This window comes from Tremella mesenterica, assembly GCF_000271645.1.
Source record: "Tremella mesenterica DSM 1558 unplaced genomic scaffold TREMEscaffold_4, whole genome shotgun sequence".
In the NCBI taxonomy this organism is placed as follows: Eukaryota; Fungi; Basidiomycota; class Tremellomycetes; order Tremellales; family Tremellaceae; genus Tremella; species Tremella mesenterica.
This window is the reverse complement of record NW_006711228.1, coordinates 1,488,324-1,508,321: the sequence shown is the minus strand read 5'-3', so window position 1 is coordinate 1,508,321 and position 19,998 is coordinate 1,488,324. Positions and strand designations below refer to the sequence as shown.

At 48.1% G+C, this 19,998-nt stretch overlaps 5 protein-coding genes across 5 annotated transcripts; 1 reads left to right on the top strand and 4 right to left on the bottom strand.

Moving 5' to 3' along the window:
* Positions 1 to 1,124: 1,124 nt before the first annotated feature.
* On the top strand, positions 1,125 to 2,389 carry TREMEDRAFT_61933 (uncharacterized protein; the record flags this gene model as incomplete). The annotated part of the gene is made up of 6 exons (XM_007004156.1): positions 1,125 to 1,309; positions 1,625 to 1,667; positions 1,710 to 1,766; positions 2,056 to 2,100; positions 2,142 to 2,256; positions 2,304 to 2,389. 6 exons carry the CDS (start codon positions 1,125 to 1,127, stop codon positions 2,387 to 2,389), a joined length of 531 nt encoding a protein of 176 aa, XP_007004218.1.
* Positions 2,390 to 2,407: 18 nt separating this feature from the next.
* Positions 2,408 to 5,315, bottom strand: TREMEDRAFT_38830 (uncharacterized protein). The gene is made up of 5 exons (XM_007003899.1): positions 4,796 to 5,315; positions 4,686 to 4,751; positions 2,829 to 4,619; positions 2,631 to 2,717; positions 2,408 to 2,568 (listed from the first exon to the last, which is right to left on the bottom strand). Exons 1-5 carry the CDS (start codon positions 5,236 to 5,238, stop codon positions 2,514 to 2,516), a joined length of 2,442 nt encoding a protein of 813 aa, XP_007003961.1. The 5' UTR covers positions 5,239 to 5,315; the 3' UTR covers positions 2,408 to 2,513.
* A 6,518-nt stretch (positions 5,316 to 11,833) lies between these two features.
* On the bottom strand, positions 11,834 to 12,929 carry TREMEDRAFT_61930 (uncharacterized protein; the record flags this gene model as incomplete). Its single annotated transcript, XM_007004155.1, has 3 exons — positions 11,834 to 12,015; positions 12,390 to 12,820; positions 12,871 to 12,929. 3 exons carry the CDS (start codon positions 12,927 to 12,929, stop codon positions 11,834 to 11,836), a joined length of 672 nt encoding a protein of 223 aa, XP_007004217.1.
* Positions 12,930 to 13,774: 845 nt separating this feature from the next.
* On the bottom strand, positions 13,775 to 14,553 carry TREMEDRAFT_61929 (uncharacterized protein; the record flags this gene model as incomplete). Its single annotated transcript, XM_007004154.1, has 3 exons — positions 13,775 to 13,855; positions 14,047 to 14,464; positions 14,510 to 14,553. 3 exons carry the CDS (start codon positions 14,551 to 14,553, stop codon positions 13,775 to 13,777), a joined length of 543 nt encoding a protein of 180 aa, XP_007004216.1.
* A 4,390-nt stretch (positions 14,554 to 18,943) lies between these two features.
* Positions 18,944 to 19,864, bottom strand: TREMEDRAFT_61928 (uncharacterized protein; the record flags this gene model as incomplete). The annotated part of the gene is made up of 1 exon (XM_007004153.1): positions 18,944 to 19,864. The coding sequence occupies one exon, from the start codon at positions 19,862 to 19,864 to the stop codon at positions 18,944 to 18,946; it is 921 nt and encodes a 306-aa protein (XP_007004215.1).
* Between the last annotated feature and the right edge of the window lie 134 nt (positions 19,865 to 19,998).

The window sequence follows — 19,998 nt, the reverse complement described above, 5'->3', positions numbered from 1 at the left end:
GAAGAGAAGAAACGATTTTTGTGACACTGTGCACAACGGGAAAAAAGGGATGGTGTTCACTAATCAATCCTATTCCATAGAATATATACCAATCTCGAGGGTGTGCCAAACACTTTTGACACCCTCTGCAGGTGACCAAAGTTGTTGTATTCAAACTGTTGATGGTAAATGAAGGTCAAAGGACCTTCACGTGATGGGAGGAAGTTGGTGTTACACAGCAGCTTGTTGTGTCCACAGACTGGGGGTCCAAGATTTGGGGTTACAGGAGAAGTGTTCGTAGGTTATGTATGACAACACTCGACTCCCAGGCCAAAATAATATGTGCTCAAGTGTCTACTTGACACCACCACCATACACCGTCACCTACAGGATTTGAACCTGTGCGCGTTTCCGCAGCAGATATCTTTGAAAAATTCAAGTCTGCCTCCTTAACCACTCGGACAAAGTGACATGGCCTTGTGAAGGTGCTTGTTTGCAAAGTGCTAGTATTTGGTCCGATTCGTATTTGCACCCGGTCACAGCGGTCTCAGCGTCTACGCTCCCAGCTCATACTGCGTGAGGCCCAAATTGCACACATCGATCCAAACTGCGTTCATCTCTTCGGAATGGCATGTGAAAACCGCAATCTCAAGACCATGAGTGGCCACGTGTGAGAAACGAATTGCGGGTACCGGCTCATCCTGACGGACGCGCAGGTTCGAATCCTGCTTGCGTCGTGGACTATGCAAGAATGAATTTGGGCAAAGTCGATAAATCCCTCCATTGATATGTATCTAATGTACTTCACCATAATCCCAATCCGTGCAAAGGCAACTACCTTTCAGGCCTTTCATCCCAAGTTGTCTGTCCTCCACTCAAGCACGTGTTTCGGATATCGGGTGGCAATCCGGTACCTCGATCTCATTTGGTCAATGACATCGCGTTTCGCTTCATCACTTTTACTTACTTAGCTGGGTTTTTATTTGATATTCATTTACGCCCTGTTTGGCCAAGGGAAACCCAAACGAGTAAAGGAGCTTGCCCTTTCGTTAACCCCGACTTCTGTCCCAAACATATATAACATCATACACCCCCTTCCCCTCTCTTCACCTGCCGAGTCGACCCTCATCACACCAACTCTCACAATGTCCAGACAACCAGAAAGAAGATTATCGAACCCTCCCGAACTGCTGACGATGGATTATCCAGCCAGTGCGGCACATGCCATTGTCAAACATGGGAAATATATCGTTCTGGGAGGTCTGGGATGTTGGTGGACTGATATGTATGGAGTGGGAAAGAGGGTTTGGGAAGAGGAACGATGGATGAAGTGAGTGTTTCTTCCTTGTTTTTAGCTCTTTCTCATTCTCGTCCTCATCTTGATCTTATACTCACTATTATCACCTCTCGACTTTTTGAGTAACTTTGACATTGCAATGAAGACGAGTTTAGGTACCCAGTAGATGCAACTTAGACTCGGGGCTCAAGTTTGGGAAACTTGACCCCGCCTTGCTCCCTCTCAGATGGGAGAGACGAGTGAGCGATGAACGGGATGAATCAGGAGTTCACCTTTATCCTTCAAGTGGTCATGAGTACTTTGAGGTTCAGCGGAACAAAATTGCTGAGGTTGATATTGATTTTACAGATCAGTCTTAGGGCTTGCTATGATCCTTCACGCACTCACAATAGTACGTTTACATCCTATTAGTCGTCACGCGCTGAACTAGTAGACTATATTTCTCTATCTAGTCTTGTTCCTTCCCTACATCCGAGGATATATTCCTAATGTGAGTCTCTTGCTTCCCCTTGCCCTTCATACACAACACTACTCTTACAATCGGCTGTTCACCCTCGCTCATCCTGTGCCTTCGATCTTCACACAAACGATGGACTCGGATCTCACCCCTTACATGAATTATTCTTGGCGCAAACCACAAAATTCCTTTTCATCTGACCAGTCACAACACCCAATCGGGTCCGGAATCTTCACTTCTTATTGACTGCAAGGGATCTGAAGATCACTTCACGCAGACGGCTGGCGGGTGTGAATATGGAGGACCACAAGCTAATAGTTAGTATCCCGAATGGCAAAAATCTACCCGTCTCCGTTTTCTCGTCCCCGTACGTCTCCTCTACGTATCTTTGCAAAATCTGACCACCAGACCCTCACCTCCTCCATTTTCGTAGGCTGGTGTAGCTTCGTACTAGCTCTGACTCAGGGAGGGGACGGTCTGAGCGGAAGAAGACATATGGGAATGATCAGTGCCATGGCAGGTTGTGAGTCTTACTTCCTCATCATATTCTCAAAGTGACTGACCCCGCAGCAACAGCGTTCTTCGCATTCACTCTGGGTTGTTTAGGGATGATACCGTCCCCACGGGGTGTTCCCATCCGGAGGAAGACACCTTGAGTTGTTGTACATAATAGTCACAGTATGAAATGCATGTCTCATTAGACCTTAAGCGTTCAGTGATTGAAGAGAGGAATTGGGGTTTGAATGACAGAGAGAAAGACAAGCATGGCAGATGAAAAGGTCATAGTTCGGTACCTTTCATAGCTAATTGTGGTGCTGGACCTTCCAGAGGTGCCCTGTAGATCAGACGCGGCCGGATTATCAGGAGACGAAATGTGGATGAGAGCAGAAAACTCACTCTTCTTTTGCTTCTTTCTCTTCCTTGTCTTTCCTCTTCTTGTCAAGAGTTTTTTCGATATACTGGTCCATCTCATCGCCCGAGTCGCTGCTTGTCAGTGAATGTCAAAGTGGCTGCTAACCCCCGAAGAAAAGCTCATGACTGGACCGGGGGTGCATTTCGATTGTGAGGGATAAGTGAATGAAAGAGACAACTCACAAAGGTCTCGGACCCAGTAACGTCCTCATGTCTTCCCTCGTGATGACCTCTTTCTCCAGTAATAACCTCGCAACCTTCTCGACCTCTGTCTTGTGCTTTGTCAAAAGGTCAGTCGTCCGTTTATGTGCCTCGAGCACCATCTTCCTCACTGCATGGTCTAAAGCCTGTGCCGTCGCTTCCGAAAAGGGTTTTTGAAACCCACCCTCTCCTCTCTGTTCATTGTTCCCATAACTGATCGGTCCGATATCGGGGTTCATACCGTAATTCGCGCAAACTTCAAATGCCATCTTGGTAATCTTCTGCAAATCATCCTGCGCTCCAGTGGTGATACTACCGAAGAAAATCTCCTCTGACACACGACCACCCAGTGTCATGCACATTCGATCGAGAAGTTGTTGTGTGGAAAAGAGGAATCGTTCTTTCGGAAGGTATTGTGCGTATCCGAGAGCGCCTACACCTCGTGGGATTATAGACACCTTGAGAAGGGGATCCGCAAACTCGAGGAACCATCCGCACACTGCATGACCGGCTTCGTGATAAGCGACAGTACGTTTTTCGTCTTTACCCAAGACTCTGGATTTCCGTTCAAGACCAGCGATGACACGTTCGATAGCACCATCGAAATCGGCTTCCGTCACTGCATCTCCTCCACGACGAGCTGCTCGCAAAGCAGACTCGTTGCATACATTTGCAATGTCTGCACCGGAGAATCCGGGAGTCAATAGAGCTAGCTTCTCGGCGATACTCTCGAGCGTGAGTTCCGGAGCAAGGATCAACGGTGCTAGGTGGACTTGGAAAATCTGTCGTCGACCGCCAATATCGGGTCGATCGATAGCGATATGTCTGTCGAAACGTCCAGGACGCATGAGAGCGGAATCAAGTACATCAGGTCGATTGGTACCTGCCAGCACCACAACATGCTCGTTTGTGCCGAACCCGTCCATCTCGACAAGAAGTTGGTTGAGAGTGGATTCTCTCTCATCGTTACCTCCAAAACTTCCACCCTTTCCTCGAGACTTCCCGATAGCGTCTATTTCATCGACGAAGATGATGCAGGGAGCATTTTTCTTGGCATTGGCGAACAGATCTCGTACTCTTGAAGGACCGACACCGACGAACATTTCCACAAACTCTGATCCGGACACGCTGAGGAAGGGAACGCCAGCTTCGCCCGCAGTGGCTTTGGCAAGGAGTGTTTTACCTGTCCCAGGTGGACCTGACAAGATTGCACCACGCGGTATTTTGGCTCCGAGTCGCTCGTACTTCTCAGGCTCCTTGAGGAACTTGACAAACTCCATGATCTCTTCCTTGGCCTCGTCCATACCTGCCACATCCTTGAAACGGATGGCTACAGCTTCATCTTTGTTGAACAGCTTTGCTTTGCTCTTTCCAACGCCGAAAATCCCCCCGGGTCCACCGCCACTACCCATCATTGATCCGCCTCTCCGTAATAGCCATATCAGGAGTGCTCCCGTGAGTACCGTAGGAGCGAGGTTCATCAGTACTTGAAACTTGTTCACTTCCTCGCGATATGATACTGGGATACGCTCGGCGGGTGGGATGCCAAGTTCATCTTGTGTTTGGATTAGCAGCGATTCGAAAGCTTCCAGAGAACCGATGGTGAATTGGTAAGGGGCCGGACCGTGAGGAGGGGAGGGTAGTGAGGGTGTACTTGTCGAGGACGGGGATGGTTGGGAAGGCTGAATAGGGTTATGCAAGTGTACTCGAACTGTACTCCGATTGATCACTTCAAGCGAAGCAACCAAACCGCGGGCCAGCAAAGAATTTCGGCTTCGAATCAGCCTTCATTCCTCAATAGTAGAAAAAAGCCGTCTTCTACGGGTGGATTTTACTCACAATTCTTGCCATGTTATTTCACGTGTCCGTTCGCTTGGCTGAGAGAGGGAGTACATGGCCATTGTACTGTATGGTCAGTAGTTTGTAAGCTAAGACGACTTGGCACTCACGCTGTCACCGCGAGAAGCAGCTGATTGATACTCATGCCCGGTCCACTGCCACCACTACCACTCTTACCTGAGTCTCCTCCACCACTATCACCTCCAGTTGCCGTCCTCTTTCCTGCATTTCCAGCAAAATCGCTCAACTTGGGTCTCCTAGGAGGCTTCTCCTCGCCACTGACCCCAGGTCGTTCGGGTCCTTCCTTCCCGCGCCCTTCCACATCTGGTGTTTTCGGTTCAGAAGGTCCCGATGGCGGTTCAAGTCCGGGTGATTTGGGTGCGACAGTCGTTCCTTCCTTGGACCCGCCGAAGATCGATTCGAGACCGGGTGGGGGAGGAGGATTCCGAGACGGCCGAGGAGATTGGGAGGGAGTGGCATATGATCGGGAGAGAAGAAGCGGACGAAACGAGCGACTGGTACGGGGAAATCTGAATGCTAATCGTATTGACATGGCGAGAATGAGATACGAATGCGGAGGGGATGAGATAATGGATGGGAAAAGAAGATGTGCAAGAGGAGAAAGATGAGAAAGATGAGCGAAATGAAAGAGAGAAGAACAGTGACGAATCTCGATGCCGGCCCGACGGCGTTTCGCCACCCAACCAAATCCCCGGTTAGTTAAACGTCATACTATCTATATATTCTAGCACGTCTCTTAAGGTAGATGGTGTGTGGGCAGCATGCCCTTGGCATATCATTGTGAGCTGGTAGTAGGACGCTGAAAGTCGTCCATACAATGACAGGATACTATGCACACTCTGAAACCAATCCACCAGCCAAGAGGGGAGGAATTGTTGATGGTACCGCCACCACGAGTCGTATGTAGATATTACCGAGAAACTCCGCGAGACTCAACTCGTGAGATCTCTCTCTCTTTTATGCATCCTCTCTCGTCTCACCAACCAACAGATTAACAGTCGGACTCTATCACTGTTGCTGTATAGGAGTCAATCATCTATCACTGTGGAACTGGTGAGCGACATTGCATCAACCGGTCCACTGAACGCTTCCGGTGAAGCAGTGATAGGTGGTGGGCCGAGGGGGGATCACGCGTAACATACGGGTTATCGGTACCCACCAAACCACGGTTTATCAACTCGATAGAACCGTCATCGACGATCGACGATCGATTATCGATTGCGCATATTATCGACTATCAATTATCGACTACCGACTATCGTGTTTATCGATAGGAGGGGATATTAAGAGAGCGTACAGTACTGAGTTAGTACTGGTACGGTAGGATCTAGACGGAAGGAGAATAGAGAAGAAGAGACGGGAAAGTGTTATTGGTTGGATATTAGGGAGCGAAGGACAGTTGTCAGTTTACTGCAACGGAGACGTCTTTGAGACGCATACTTACGGGCTTGCCGGTAGAAGGAAATCCAGTCCAACCTGGTGGCGGTTACTACGCTGTAGTACTTGCCTAGCGCACGATAAGTCTTTCTTGAGAGTCTATTTTTGATCTAGGAGACGAAGCTCACGTACATCAAAATGAGCGAATACACGGGAACCACACTTGATACCATTCCCATTCTTTCCAGTGCCCACGGCTACTATGCGTGGAGTACACAAGCCCGACTTCACCTCACCATTGTCGGCTGCATTGGCATCATAGAAGGTACCGACCATGAACCATATCGTGCTTTCTCGGTCGCAAGGTACATGAGGGCGGGGTCTATGCCGCCCAGGGAGGATGAGATGGATAGTCCCAGGATATTGGGGACAGACGAGATGAAGAGGTGGGAGGAATGGAGAAAGAGGGAGCTTAAGGCCCAGGGCGTCATCCAAGCCAGAGTGGATAGGGGACTTTTGATGGAGATTCAAGAGTTATCTACGGCAAAGGAGATGTGGGATTGGCTGGAGAACGACATGAAGATAAGTACTCCTCAACATCGTTCAGCCATAGAAAGAAAGCTTCGTACCTTATTCCTTCCCTCCAATTCCTCAGTCGACAGTCTCGTTAAACATCTCACCACATTCAACTCCTTATTCTTTGAAGCCAAGCACGCTGGCTGCGAGCTCTCAGACAACACTCGTGTTCAACTATTCCTTGATTCTCTCACCCGCGCAACCGACTTTGACATTGCTCTTCGTATCTTCCAACAACAACCCGGCTACCTTCAATCATGGGATGGTGTTAGGAAGATGTACCAAGGGGAGATTGCTCGAAGGGACGCAAGGGGTGAAGGTGACATAGTTGGAGAGGTGAATGCGGCGATGCAGAAGGTTTCCCTGGAGCATGGTGCAAAGGGGAAGGGAAGACCTGGGTTTAAGGGAAAGAAGGGACGTGTGGGTGGTAAAGATAGTAGGGTTAAAGGTGATAAGGAAGGACCTAAGTGTTGGAACTGTGGGCAAGGTGGACATATGAAGAAAGATTGTCCAAGGAAGGAGGATGAAGACGAGGGAAAGGTGAAGCGTAAAGGGAAGTGGGAAAGACACGCTGGAGAAGCAAGATTGGAAGACTTTGAAATAGGAGCTATCGGCAAAGACAATTTGTCGACACCTTCTTCCATTCCTGAATTCCTTATCGATAGCGGATGCACCCACCATGTCTCCCCTTACATTCATCTGTTCACTAATCTCAAGAAACTTACCTCACCTGCTCACTTCTCAGTTCCTAACGGTGGTAAAATGGTTGCTTCCTATACCGGTGATATTGTCTTACGTCTTCACAATGGAAGAGGAATCAAACTTCAAGACGTATTTTATCAACCCTCAGCAACAAGGAACTATCTTTCAGCGTATACCCTGATAGATAAGGGGTGGAAAGTCGACCTCCATGACATGGTTCTGTCAAGAAACGGCTTGGTCATCAAGGGCGAGAGAAGGGGGAATTTCCTGTTCGTCCAGATGGGGATCGTTCACCACAATCCATCTCCACCAGAAGGCTTTGAAATACCTCAAGTAAATGAAATTGAAGCTAGAACAAGTCTTCTGGAAGAGGAACATAAACGACTAGGACACATTGGTCGTGAGAAACTCCTGAAGCTAGCAGGTGATGGACTGCTACGTTATTCAAGGGAGCAGCTGGAACAGGATACGTTCAGGCTGGAGGAATGCGATGCTTGTCAAGCTCGCAGGGCAACAAGGTTACCCAAGGGGAAAGAAAGTCCCAGGGGGAAGGCAGATGCAGAGACGGTTCATGTCGATCTGGCCGGTCCTTTTGACCCATCCATTGGGGGAAATCGTCATTACTTGGCGATGATAGATGACTATTCAAGAATAGCATCTGTAATACCTCTGCCTAACAAGCAGAACGTATTGGTTCACCTGAAAGGTTTTGTCAACAAGTTGGAAAGACAGACAGGAGGGAAGGTACGGTTTATTAGAAGTGATGGTGGATTGGAATTTGCCAGTGGGCCAGCGGGTGCTTGGTACCATGAGACGGGAATTATCCATCAAGTTACTCCTAGGTACACTCCTGAGCTGAATGGAGTAGTGGAAAGGTTCAATAGAACTCTCAAAGAGATGACTGGAGCTATGTTGGCGTCAGCCAATTTGAACAACAACTACTGGGATTGGGCGGTGAAATACGCCTGTTATCTTTTCATGAAGACAACCAGAGGTGAAGATGGTATCAATGCGTGGATGAAGTACACGGGTAGAGACCCAAATCTGAAGAACGCTTTGATGTTTGGGGAACTGGTGTTTGTTCAGATCCCTGGAGAGGTACGAGGAAAGTCAAGGTTAGATATTGACAAGGGAGAATTGGGAAGAGTCGTAGGAATGGATCCAGCAAAGAGCGGATGGTGTGTGAGGATGGAGAGTGATGGAAAGATGCTTTTCAGCAGGGACGTTAAGAGTGCTTCAGGTCACCCCTTAACTCCAGAGAAGACGATCACACCCATTACTCCTCCTACAGTACCTGTTCCCAATCCTCCTGCTCGTCCTATTACAACTTTACCGGCAACACTTCCTTCCTCAGGAATGATACCTCCTGTACGACCGGCTCAGGTCGTGACTGAACCTCTGGAAGAAGAACCAGAATCAGTGAGTGTGAGGGAGAACAGTGGAGCAACAGAGCAGAGGTATGACAACGGTGTGGAAGGACAGAGGGAGACAGGGAATGACGTTCAAGTTACTCAAGAACCAACGATTCCCACGGCAGATCCTCTTCCAACACCTGATCCTCCTGCTCCTACGATTACACCTGCACCAGCTCCTCCCCCACCTGTACTTCGAACTCGACGTAGTGCTCGAATTGCTGGTGAAGTACCATATCAAGCAAACCTTGTGGAGAAATGGTATAGCAATACAACAAGAGCATCTGCTATGGCGTCAGAGATGGGTATGGAAGAAGCAAATTCGTCACCGTCTGATGGACCACAGACTGCTAGAGAAGCTTTGACTAGCAAGGATAAAGACGACTGGAAGAAAGCTATGCTCCGGGAACTTGACAATATTGAGTCAAAAGGAACATGGGAAGAAGCTTTTCTTCCACCAGGTCGTAAAGCTATAGCGTCAAGATGGGTCTTCAACATCAAGAGAGACGCTGATGGTCAAATCGTCAAACACAAGGCAAGAGTCGTAGCAAAAGGTTTCTCTCAACAACCTGGAATTGATTATGAACAAACGTATGCTCCAGTGAGTAGGATGACAAGTCTTCGACTACTTCTCACAATTGCTGCTACATTTGATCTGGAACTACGACAAGCCGATGTTGAGGGAGCTTATCTCAATGGTGTACTTGACGAGGAGATCTACATGGAACACCCTGAAGCCATGGTACGACAACGCAGTGGGACAGTACTGCGATTGAAGAAGTCGTTGTATGGGTTGAAACAGTCAGCCAGGGTATGGTGGTTGGAACTTGGGAAAGCGTTAGAGGAACAGGGTTTCAGAAGGACTGAGGGAGACTGGGGAATGTACGTCCGACCAGCAGGAAAATTTGGTGGACTGGTGATACTCCTGGCGTATGTGGATGACTTGGTCATAACTGCGCAGACAAATAAGGAGATTGATGGGGTAATGGAGAAGCTGAAGAGGAAATGGGTAATGACAGAAATGGGAGAAATGAAGCAGATTCTTGGTCTCAAGGTTACACGAGATCGTTCAAAAAGAAGAATCCATCTTTCTCAACCAGCGTACATCGATAAAGTCGCTTCTCGATTTCCAGGTCATTCACAACATCGTCCAATGACAGCTCCTCTCCCCACTCAACATCACGATGAACCAGCAGTCAGTGAAACTGATGAACTTGCACCTCTTTCCCCTTTCCAAGCCGCCATTGGAAGCTTGATGTGGACATCGGCATGTACTCGGCCGGACATCAGCTTTGCTACAAACTTTCTAGCACGGTTCAGTGCTGCTCCCCTAGAAACACATTGGCAACTTGCTTTACGAATAGTTGCTTATCTTCTCAAGACACGAGAATATGGTCTAGTTCTTGGTGGAGAAGTGGGAAAAGGATTAGAAGGTTGGGTAGACGCGGACTTTGCAGGGTGCAAAGTGACAAGACGGTCTACTACGGGATATATCTTCAAGCTCTGTGATTCAGTGATCAGTTGGATGTCAAAACGACAAGGTTCAGTCACTACGTCAACATTAGAAGCAGAGTATGTGGCTATGGCTGAAGCAGCGAAGGAAGCAAGATGGTTATCTGGGCTTGTGGAGGAATTGGTTAATTTAAAGGGAACGGTTACTCTGAATTGTGACAACAAGGGAGCTTTAGCGCTGGCTAATAACCCAGGTGTTCATACTCGAACGAAACACATTGAGTATCGACATCATTTCATTCGAGAACAAGTGTCAAACGGTCAAATTCAACTTGTATACGTCCCAACAAATGATCAACAAGCAGATATTCTCACCAAAGCTTTACCGGGTAAACGTCATTTGAAGAATATGGAAGATCTAAGGATAGAGGATAAAAGAGAAGGAACGAGAGGTAGTAAAGGGAGTTTAAAGGTTAGGACAGTGGAGAAGCCGTCTTAGGTAGTGAGCAGTGACTCAGTGATGACGGCAGAGGGAGTGTTGATGGTACCGCCACCACGAGTCGTATGTAGATATTACCGAGAAACTCCGCGAGTGTCATGACCGGGTAGCGAGCCCGCGATCATAAACCGTCCTAAAAGGCTCAATATCAACTCTGCTAGTGAGAGTTGATCTCGCTATAAGTACTGGTCGTGACACATTCCCCCCCTTCAGGGAAGCTGGCGTCTCGACAGCACTTCTGAACCCCAAACCCCGGCAGGCCTTCCCCTGAAGCCTGTGGGTTTGCAAGTCAGGTACCCTCGACAGGTATTCACTGTCACGGCCGTCGAACAACTACTTCTTAATAGACCGACGGTCGACGAACCTCGGCTAACTTCACGCTCTGAGTCGATGTCTCACCCAACCAGGAGGGCGCAGACGTCGAAAGGGGTGTAACTACGGCGTACTTCGGCGTAGTTACTCTAACTAGGGTTTTGATCTACTGATGGCGATGTATCTTGATTTATAGCTATCTCTATCTGTCTTTTACTACTGACAACAATCAAGGATCGCTGAAGAACTTCAGCGATCTTCTCAGCTAATATTATCTACTCCTCCTAGACGTTCATCCAACCCTCTCGCGCTTTGACGTACTTCAACGCACTTCGTCCAACTTCCCCGAGCCCTCGGCCATCCTCTTCCTCCTTCGACTAACTCCGCCTAACATCGCCGCACTTCTGCTCCCATTGTCCCTACTTAGCCTAACTCCGTCTAACTTCGCCGTACTTCTGCTCCCATTGTCCCTACTTAGACTAACTCCGCCTAACATCGCCGCACTTCTGCTCCCATTGTCCCTACCTAGCCTAACTCCGTCTAACTTCGCCGTACTTGGTCTCAGAAGTCCTGAGTTACGTGTAGAGTAAAAAGGTTAAGACGTGATGGGGGTTTTGATGGTCAAAGGAGGGTCATTGTTGGTGGAATAATCGAGGTGTCACGACGTAGTTCGTGACATTCACGCTCTCGGAACTAGGAACTAGGATCGTGAGCGATTACACCTCTGTCGTGTCAAGAGAACTTAGCAGCGTAGTACCCCATTCTCTCCCTCCCCATGACCATCTTGAAACCTGAGCTCAGGGTGAAACCTGAGAAGGGGTGCTGACACCTGCAGCCAGCACACCCCACACATAAGGTGAGAGCCGTGAATCGAACGTCTGACCCGTTAGAGTTGATATTCTGTCATGACCGGGTAGCGAGCCCGCGATCATAAACCGTCCTAAAAGGCTCAATATCAACTCTGCTAGTGAGAGTTGATCTCGCTATAAGTACTGGTCGTGACAGCGAGACTCAACTCGTGAGATCTCTCTCTCTTTTATGCATCCTCTCTCGTCTCACCAACCAACAGGAATGCCAGTCGTATCGAATGTGGCAGTCGGAGTTGTGTGGCAAACCGGCGCAAGGGTCTGTCATCAAGAAAGGTAAATCATTGATGGCAGGAATGCATCGGACGTGGATAGGGATGTGGAGAACAACTGTTTGACCTCGGTACTACTTCCTATACTCAGATAATTCATTGGGAGAGGAGTATGATATATGACCTTCAACCCGGCTTCAGGTTTCAGGGTTGAGGGGAGGGACTCAACAATGAGACCGGTGGTAAGGAAATACACCCTGCGGTGCATTGCCCACACACAGGTAATTTCCTATCACATTCTTTCCGTCCTGATTTACACCGTTCGCAGTCCACTTCCGAGTGCACACCCGTAGGGGTGATCGCCCCCCGCCTAGTAAGCTGAGTGTCATGCCATGCTCCGGTGGTTGCACCCCGTTCGCCCTCCTGTCCAGCTCTTGCCCTTGGCCCAAACATACTCTCAACAGCTGTTTGCCAGTCAATCCGCCTTGAGGCTAAGGACGCTGTGGTGATGTCATCCTCCACTCCTTCCTGAGACAGCACGTCTATGCTGTACATCAGCAGAAGGGCTATCTCCGGAACATCAAGCGAAGACATCATTCGGGCAAGTTCCTCCCCTGTCAAATCTCTGATATTTGCAAAAAGGTTTCTGGACCTTACAGCATCAGTCTCAGTCGGATTGAGCAAGTGAGGATTGACCAAGCGAGAGCTATCCAATGAGCTCACACACCATCACTACTACTTGCGGGGGGCACTTACGCCTCTGTCAGGATTGGACCCTGATCATCTTGTGATGACGAAGTTGAAGCAAAACTCATATTTGTGAAGGATGGGAAGGAAGATACGAGTTTCAATGAGCTATTGGGGTAGACAGAAGGTTGTAAGATTGTCTCACCTCAACCTCAGACAAGAGGAAACGGTTAAAACTCCGACACGTATGCTTCTAATCCTTAGTCCGCAACTTCTAAGGAAAGGGGGAAAAGCAAGTTGAGTTTGGCTCACCCAAAGTAATAATCTTAGCTTTCCATTCAAAATTGAGTAAAGCTATTTCAACTCAAGGGGGGGCAGGGAAGAGAGAAGATCATAGCCAAATGACATCATTAAGGAAGCCAAATGACATCAATCAAAGCCAAATGACATCTATGGCCGATAATCAAGGGTGAGCAGTTGACGTGTTGGTATACGGCGTAGTTAGCCGTAGTCCCCTTGAGAAGCCTGTCTCTGTGAGACATTGGCGCCCTAGTGTGAGGTAGTCAGCCAAGATTTGTCAACCGTGAGTCAGCTGAGAGGAGAAGAAATGATGTTTGTGACATGTTGTGAAGAGCAGCAAAGGAGAAAGTGTAGAAGCAAAGAGTTCAAAACATGAAGGTGGTGGGAAGAATAAAAGTTGACTGAACATCTTCTATATCGGGTATGAAAACATTTCAGAATTGAGTATCACGGATGTAAGTGTTGATGAGAAGATCTCGACGCCGTATGGGTATCATATCAAAAAGCATTCGTTCTTCCGATAGCAGGATGCAAAAGGCGTCCATCTAATGACAGGATATACTGTACATACTGTAAGTACTACTCTGCGCTCTGGGACTGATCCATCGGCCGGCCGCCAAGAGAGAAGGAATGCCAGTCCTGGCGAATGTGGCACTCGAAGTTGCGTGGCGCATCAGTCGGTCGTGGCTAGGACCGTGAGAGCGACTAAGGGGAGGGAGGCTGTCTTCGGTCGTGACGTGACGATGTGGATAATCTACCGATCGAAGAGATGCATGGGACAATAACAATAGCTACCTCGCCTCGATGATTCCCCCTCTAGTCGTTCTCTCCATCGTGTGAGGGATGAAATATATCACTCTGGACCTAGCTTCGGGGTTCAGGGGAAGGACTACACAATGAGACGGGCGGGAGCGAAACACATCCCGCCCTACATGGTCCGCACACTGGCCGTCCCAGATCACATGTTCTTCTCAATTTCAAACATGGTTCACATTGTACTTGTGAATGGGTATCTTCGGCGCTCAACGGGCCCCACCTGGTGAGCTCTGTATCAACCTGTGGTACAGCTGCCAACAATGCTGTCCTAGGCAGCAGCTGAGTTTCTTCCACTTCTCCTCCCTCCCCAGATGTTTGTTCGAAGAAGGCGGTCGTGGTAGCTTGTTGCCAACCGTTTTCAATCATGTAGGAGTGAATAACGACAAAGTCGTCTTCCGTGACTTGAGAAAGATTCCGTGCGCCAGCTATCATCAAAAGAGCAGTCTGCACCGAAGTGAGGGAACGGAGGGAGTCCACAAGAACGGGCCCCGACAAGAGTAGCATCTCGTTATACCTGGACCTGAACAATTCAAGCTCATTCTGAATGCTTTTGATCAGCTTACAACCCAACCCATAGCAAGCCTATACTCACTTTATGATGTCGTCATCTTGCTCGGCACTTGTAGCAACATCCATCTTAGTCGCGGACAGGGAAGATGATATGAGTTTCAATTGGGTCCCGTTATAGATTAGATCTCACAAGATTATCTCGGTTTGGTTTCAGGCAAGAGGGAACGATTCAATCTCCAACACGTATATCTCATTCATGGCGCGCAACCTAGCAAGGAAGGGGAAGAAGACCAAGTGAAATTTAAGCTTACCCAAAGTGGTAATTGTATGCTTTCCACTCATTTGGGTTAAGACATTAGAAGGCTAATTTCTGACTTCAAGGGGGGAAAGGCTCAGAAGGGCAGAAATCAATGTGGATGACCTCATTGTGTAAGATCACCACATTAGGGAGACTAGAAAGTGTCAGAGCACATAGCATGAAGAGACAAGGGATTTGAATGATAAAGGCAGAATCAGAAATTTTGTGAACAATATGAGGAGGTTTGAGTTCTATTTTGCTAAACGTGTAGATTGATTAGGACCAAAGAAGAGAGAACGGGCTGATTGGTCCACGCAGGCGGTCATAGAGCTCAAATATGTTGATCATACTACAGAGAATAAAGAGACGGACCTAGGAGTCAGGAGTTCTAGAACGGAGAGGTGACCAACCACTTGAGACGAAGACTTCCTGATAAATAGGTGGCAAGTGATCTTCCTGATAGACATTCCCACATCCCCTTAGGACATGGGGGACCCACGGACAAGGTAATGGCTCATTTCATATTCACACCTCAAGGAAGAAGCGTGAACCATTCACTCCTACCAACTCAACAAATTAACGACTCATTTTTATTGCCTACATCATACGCCAAATCAACACGGGACCAGCATCAGCTCAATCTCAAGCAAGCGTAATGGGCACATACAAAGTTACTACCTTGGTGACAATTGGGCGGCTTAAGATTCTCCGGCTCATTACCATGAGAATGGTGGAACCTCAATACTTATCACCATCAAAACCTGCCTCATGAAGACAGCCGGATGACTTTGTTAGCTCGTCAAGATTTCATCCTTTCTTTGTTCCACTCCTGAATGCAGCTTTCAGAGTCAACAGGCGGCACAGTTGAGAGGCCCATTAATCTTGTCATCGTCGTGGCAAGGAATGTGTATGTTTCATCGAGGTTTCCCTTTGCTACAACGTCACTCAGGAGATCAAATTTGTAGAGACTTGGACTATCAGCAATCCGTATCATTCCACTGATAATAGCTGCAGTGTAGAGAGTTGGAGTTAACTCGTTCAAGATTTGGTCAATACTTTGGATGGGATGGCTTTGAAGACTTAGAAGACAATTTTGGTGAGTGTCACGAACCACATCGTAACATCCCTGACAACCACCATCACCGACCCTCCTTTCACCATCACCAACTACCACCAGAACCACTGAGACCGACTACGGCGAAGTTACGAGAACCAAGAGGGTATTTGTCACGATAACCCCGCCTTAGCGGAGAACTACGGCGAAGTTAGGGGAAGGGAACCGAGGGAGAGCAGAACAAGGGAAGTTAGGTGAAGTTAGTCGAAGTGAGCGGAGTAGGGCATCGGGGATATGGCGAGGTACGGCGAAGTTGAACGAAGAGGACTGAGCGTGGGGCAGTGCGAGAGTTGAGAGACGTTCTATGAGAAGAGAGGAGCAGTATAGATAGTTTACAGATCGCTGAACTTCTTCAGCGATCCTTGCTTGTTGTCAGTAGCGAGAGATATATTCAGTAGCTACAACCTTCGAGTTAAGGAGAGCTACCACCGAGCAGTTCAACGTACTACGGCGAAGTTAGCCGCAGTTCATCGACGATCATCTTATCATTTACCACTCGACGTATCACTACGGCGAAGTTAGCCATAGTTCCTCGACGAGTACCCTGTCCTAGTGAGACATCGACGCCCCACTACGACGTAGTTAGCCGAGGTTTGTCGACCGTCGGTCAGTAGAGGAGAAGAAACGACGATTGTGACAGTGAGTGTCAGAGTCCTCAATTTTTACAATTGACCCCAATTGGTGCGTGCAAACGTCGGAAGTTGATACCCATACAGTCTCCTGCCATACACCAAAGTTTGCATCAGACATCAAAGTATTGAGCATCTTCAAGCCAGTGTTAGGATCCAACAGGATTCGGAGACCGACACAACATGCTCAGGCATAAAGTCGAGAGGTTAGTGAGTTGACGGCTGTTGAAACATCTCCCATATTCAGACTCTGTTGTATGTTGAGTACACACTCCCCATCCGATTGTGTTGGTAAAGAACGACGTAATAGTTCTGTCGGACCAGATGCAACGCCATTTATGAACAATGATCGTAACAGTGAATCTACCTGAAGAGAGGCAGAGTTCCAAAGTGGAGAAGACACAGGAGACAGTCCACTAGAGAAGTTTGGTTGTTTTATCATCCACGTCTCGCCATCCAGTGAGTTGTTGGCTATGATTTTAGTCCCTCCCAGTGGTTCATCTTTTGTAGGTTTGAAGTGTGACATTTCAATTTATGAGGCTGATAATATTCACTTTGAGGTCCTTGATCAGGGAAGAGGTAGAGTGGAAGATTGTCACAGACGTCGTTTCTTCTTCTCTACTGACCGACGGTCGACAAACCTCGGCTAACTACGTCGTAGTGGGGCGTCGTTGTCTCACTAAGACAGGGTACTCGTCGAGGAACTACGGCTAACTTCGCCGTAGTGATTCGTCGAGTGGTAAACTGATAAGATGATCGTCGATGAACTGCGGCTAACTTCGCCGTAGTACGTTGAACTGCTCGGTGGTAGCTCTCCTTAATTCGAAGGTTGTAGCTACTGAATATATCTCTCGCTACTGACAACAATCAAGGATCGCTGAAGAAGTTCAGCGATCTGTAAACTATCTATACTACTCCTCTCTTCTCGTAGAATGTCCCTCAACTCCTGCACTGCCTCACGCTCAGTCCTCTTCGTTCAACTTCGCCGTACCTTCCCCTGTTCTGCTCTCCCTCGGTTCCCTTCCCCTAACTTCGCCGTAGTTCCCCGCTAGGCGGGGTTATCGTGACAAATCCCCTCTTGGTTCTCGTAACTTAGCCGTAGTTGGTCTCAGTGGTTCGAGTGGAGGTTGGTAGTGGTGAAAAGGAAGGTCGGTGATGGTGAAAGGAGGGTCGGTGATGGCGGTTGTCAGGGATGTTACGACGTAGTTCGTGACAAAGATTGGACTTCTTATAGCCTCACCATCCGGGGACGGAGTGCGAAATCAATGAATGCTATGCGTGGGTCATTTTAGAATCTGAGTTTAGATTGTACTATGAGCGCATGGTGTGGGAAATTTTCCCAGAGGAGTGGGAGAATTTGGTACAATGGAGAAACTGCATGATCTTCCTGCCCTCCTCCCTTCCCCTCCCGTTCAGTGGCCGCGGCCGCGATGGAGGGGATTCTGGGCGGAGTCGAATATACGTGGTCATTCGGGGTGCTTACTTTCTCAGCCCGGTGGTGGCGAGCTTTGTTAGAGAGGTGGGAACTGCAAGGGGGTTGGTGATACCTGAAGTCATGATCCATGTTGGGAAGCGGGAAGTTGGACATACATAAAAACTTGGGACTAGGGTATAAAGGGTGCTTTTCACGATTGTGACACCACCATAAGTAAGGAAACAAGAAGACAGGTGATGCTAACACTAAATCAAATTCCGCTCCCAGTGATGGAGATGGGAAGGAAATGGTCGCAGCAGAAGAGTTATGTCACGCGGCGCCGCGTGACATCATCCTTTTCCCATCAAATGAAGTTCCTTTGGACATCAGTTCGCCATCAACAACCCAGTTCTCATGAACTTCATCACCCACGAGGGTATTAGGAGGCTAACTTCGTCGAGGACAAAGTTAGTCATGTAGGAAGTTAGTGAGATACGAAGTTAGTGAGATACGAAGTTAGTGAGATACGAAGTTGGGGAGATATGAGATTAGGGAGGCACGAACTTCGTCGGGGACGAAGTTCGCGAGGTACGAAGCTCGGGGACTCGGGTTGAACGAAGTTCTGCATTGGCGAAGTTAGGGAAGAACAAAGTACTTAAGGACCGAAGTTCCCAGGGATCTTTGACGATCTCTGGTTGTTGTCTTAGTGATATAAGTCAGTAGACTACGAAGGTATTACACCCAGAAGTTATTGTCACCACCCATACTACGAAGAACAAGTCTATTAAGTGTCATAGCCCACGAAGTTATTGGCTGTCGGTCCTAGGAAACGAAGGAAGAACCGACCCTGTGACAAGTTATAGGTGACGTGAGGTCTCAAGCTGGTGGGCTTGACAGCAAAACTATCTTTTACTTCCATTTCAATGCAACGGATCCAGTAGTAGACTGCAATCTCTTCTATCCTGTCCATTGCAGCACCATCCCCACTCCAGTCATGACTGTCTGTGTGACCACTGTGAAGTGCCATCAGCTATAATATCTTTCTCTCCGACCTACTTCTCTTAAGTCCGGCTCCCTGAATGTGTCTGGGCCTCAAAGTTGAGAGTTCCCTCTTGTGTGGTAGAGATTGCAGCCAGAAAAAAGTCAAGGGCTGTTTCCTCAAGGTTGACAACAGCTTTGGTCATCTGTGAATTGATGAAAGGCCCTCCACCCCCCCAAGATCCCCCGCTTGTACCAGAGGGTCCTGTGAGCAGTGAGATAGAATCAAGCGTTAATGGGTCTGGGGTCCCAATAACATCGTGTGAAAGCACATACGATGAGGGCGGGGAAGACAAACCTTCCACAAGCACGCCAGGAAATTTTGGGCACTCTTGGACTCTTTGAAAATTCTTGTAGCATTCAGAAGTGCTGACAAGTTTTTCCATTCCAGCCATGAGGATTAAGCTCAGATCTGTCAACTTCAGTGCTTCCACAGCGGTTTTAATTTCCCAGTTATCAGCCTGGATGAGAGTTGATAGCTTGACCGCTATGTTCCTCAGGTCTAGTACCATTTCAAAGTCTACCTGTGGTTGTGGTTGAAGCCAGTCAGGGATTAGGGAAGGATCAAAATCTCCATTTTTGGCCAGGTGTTGCAGCACACCTTTCAGTAAGCTTTTGGGGCCATATTGAGGTTTGCACAACCAATGATTACATGACGCGAACTCCCCCAGACTTTCAATTCCAGTGAGCATTATCAACCCTATGTCCTGGTTTGTCAGGCGCTGAATATGCTCATAAGTGTCTTCTAGATCCATGTTTGTAGCGGACATGATCTTCATAGCCAGATCACTCAACCGGAAGTAATCGTGGGAGCAACCTGGAAACTGCTGGGTTTGATCAGACAAGGTATTGGGAGGGCCTTGCAGTATGCAAGCCATGTCAGGAGGAGGGAACAACTGAATGCGTCTTGCAGCATCAACTATGGAGTCATTGCGTGCACTCATTCTTACTGAGTCAAATTTGTGATAAGAAAGCAAAGTGAGCCTGAAATTTGTTGTGTAGGGAAAGGGTAGCTCTTGTTTAGGTTGCTTAAGTAGTCTATGAGTTGTGAGACCATTTCCTAGTCTGAGAATAGCAG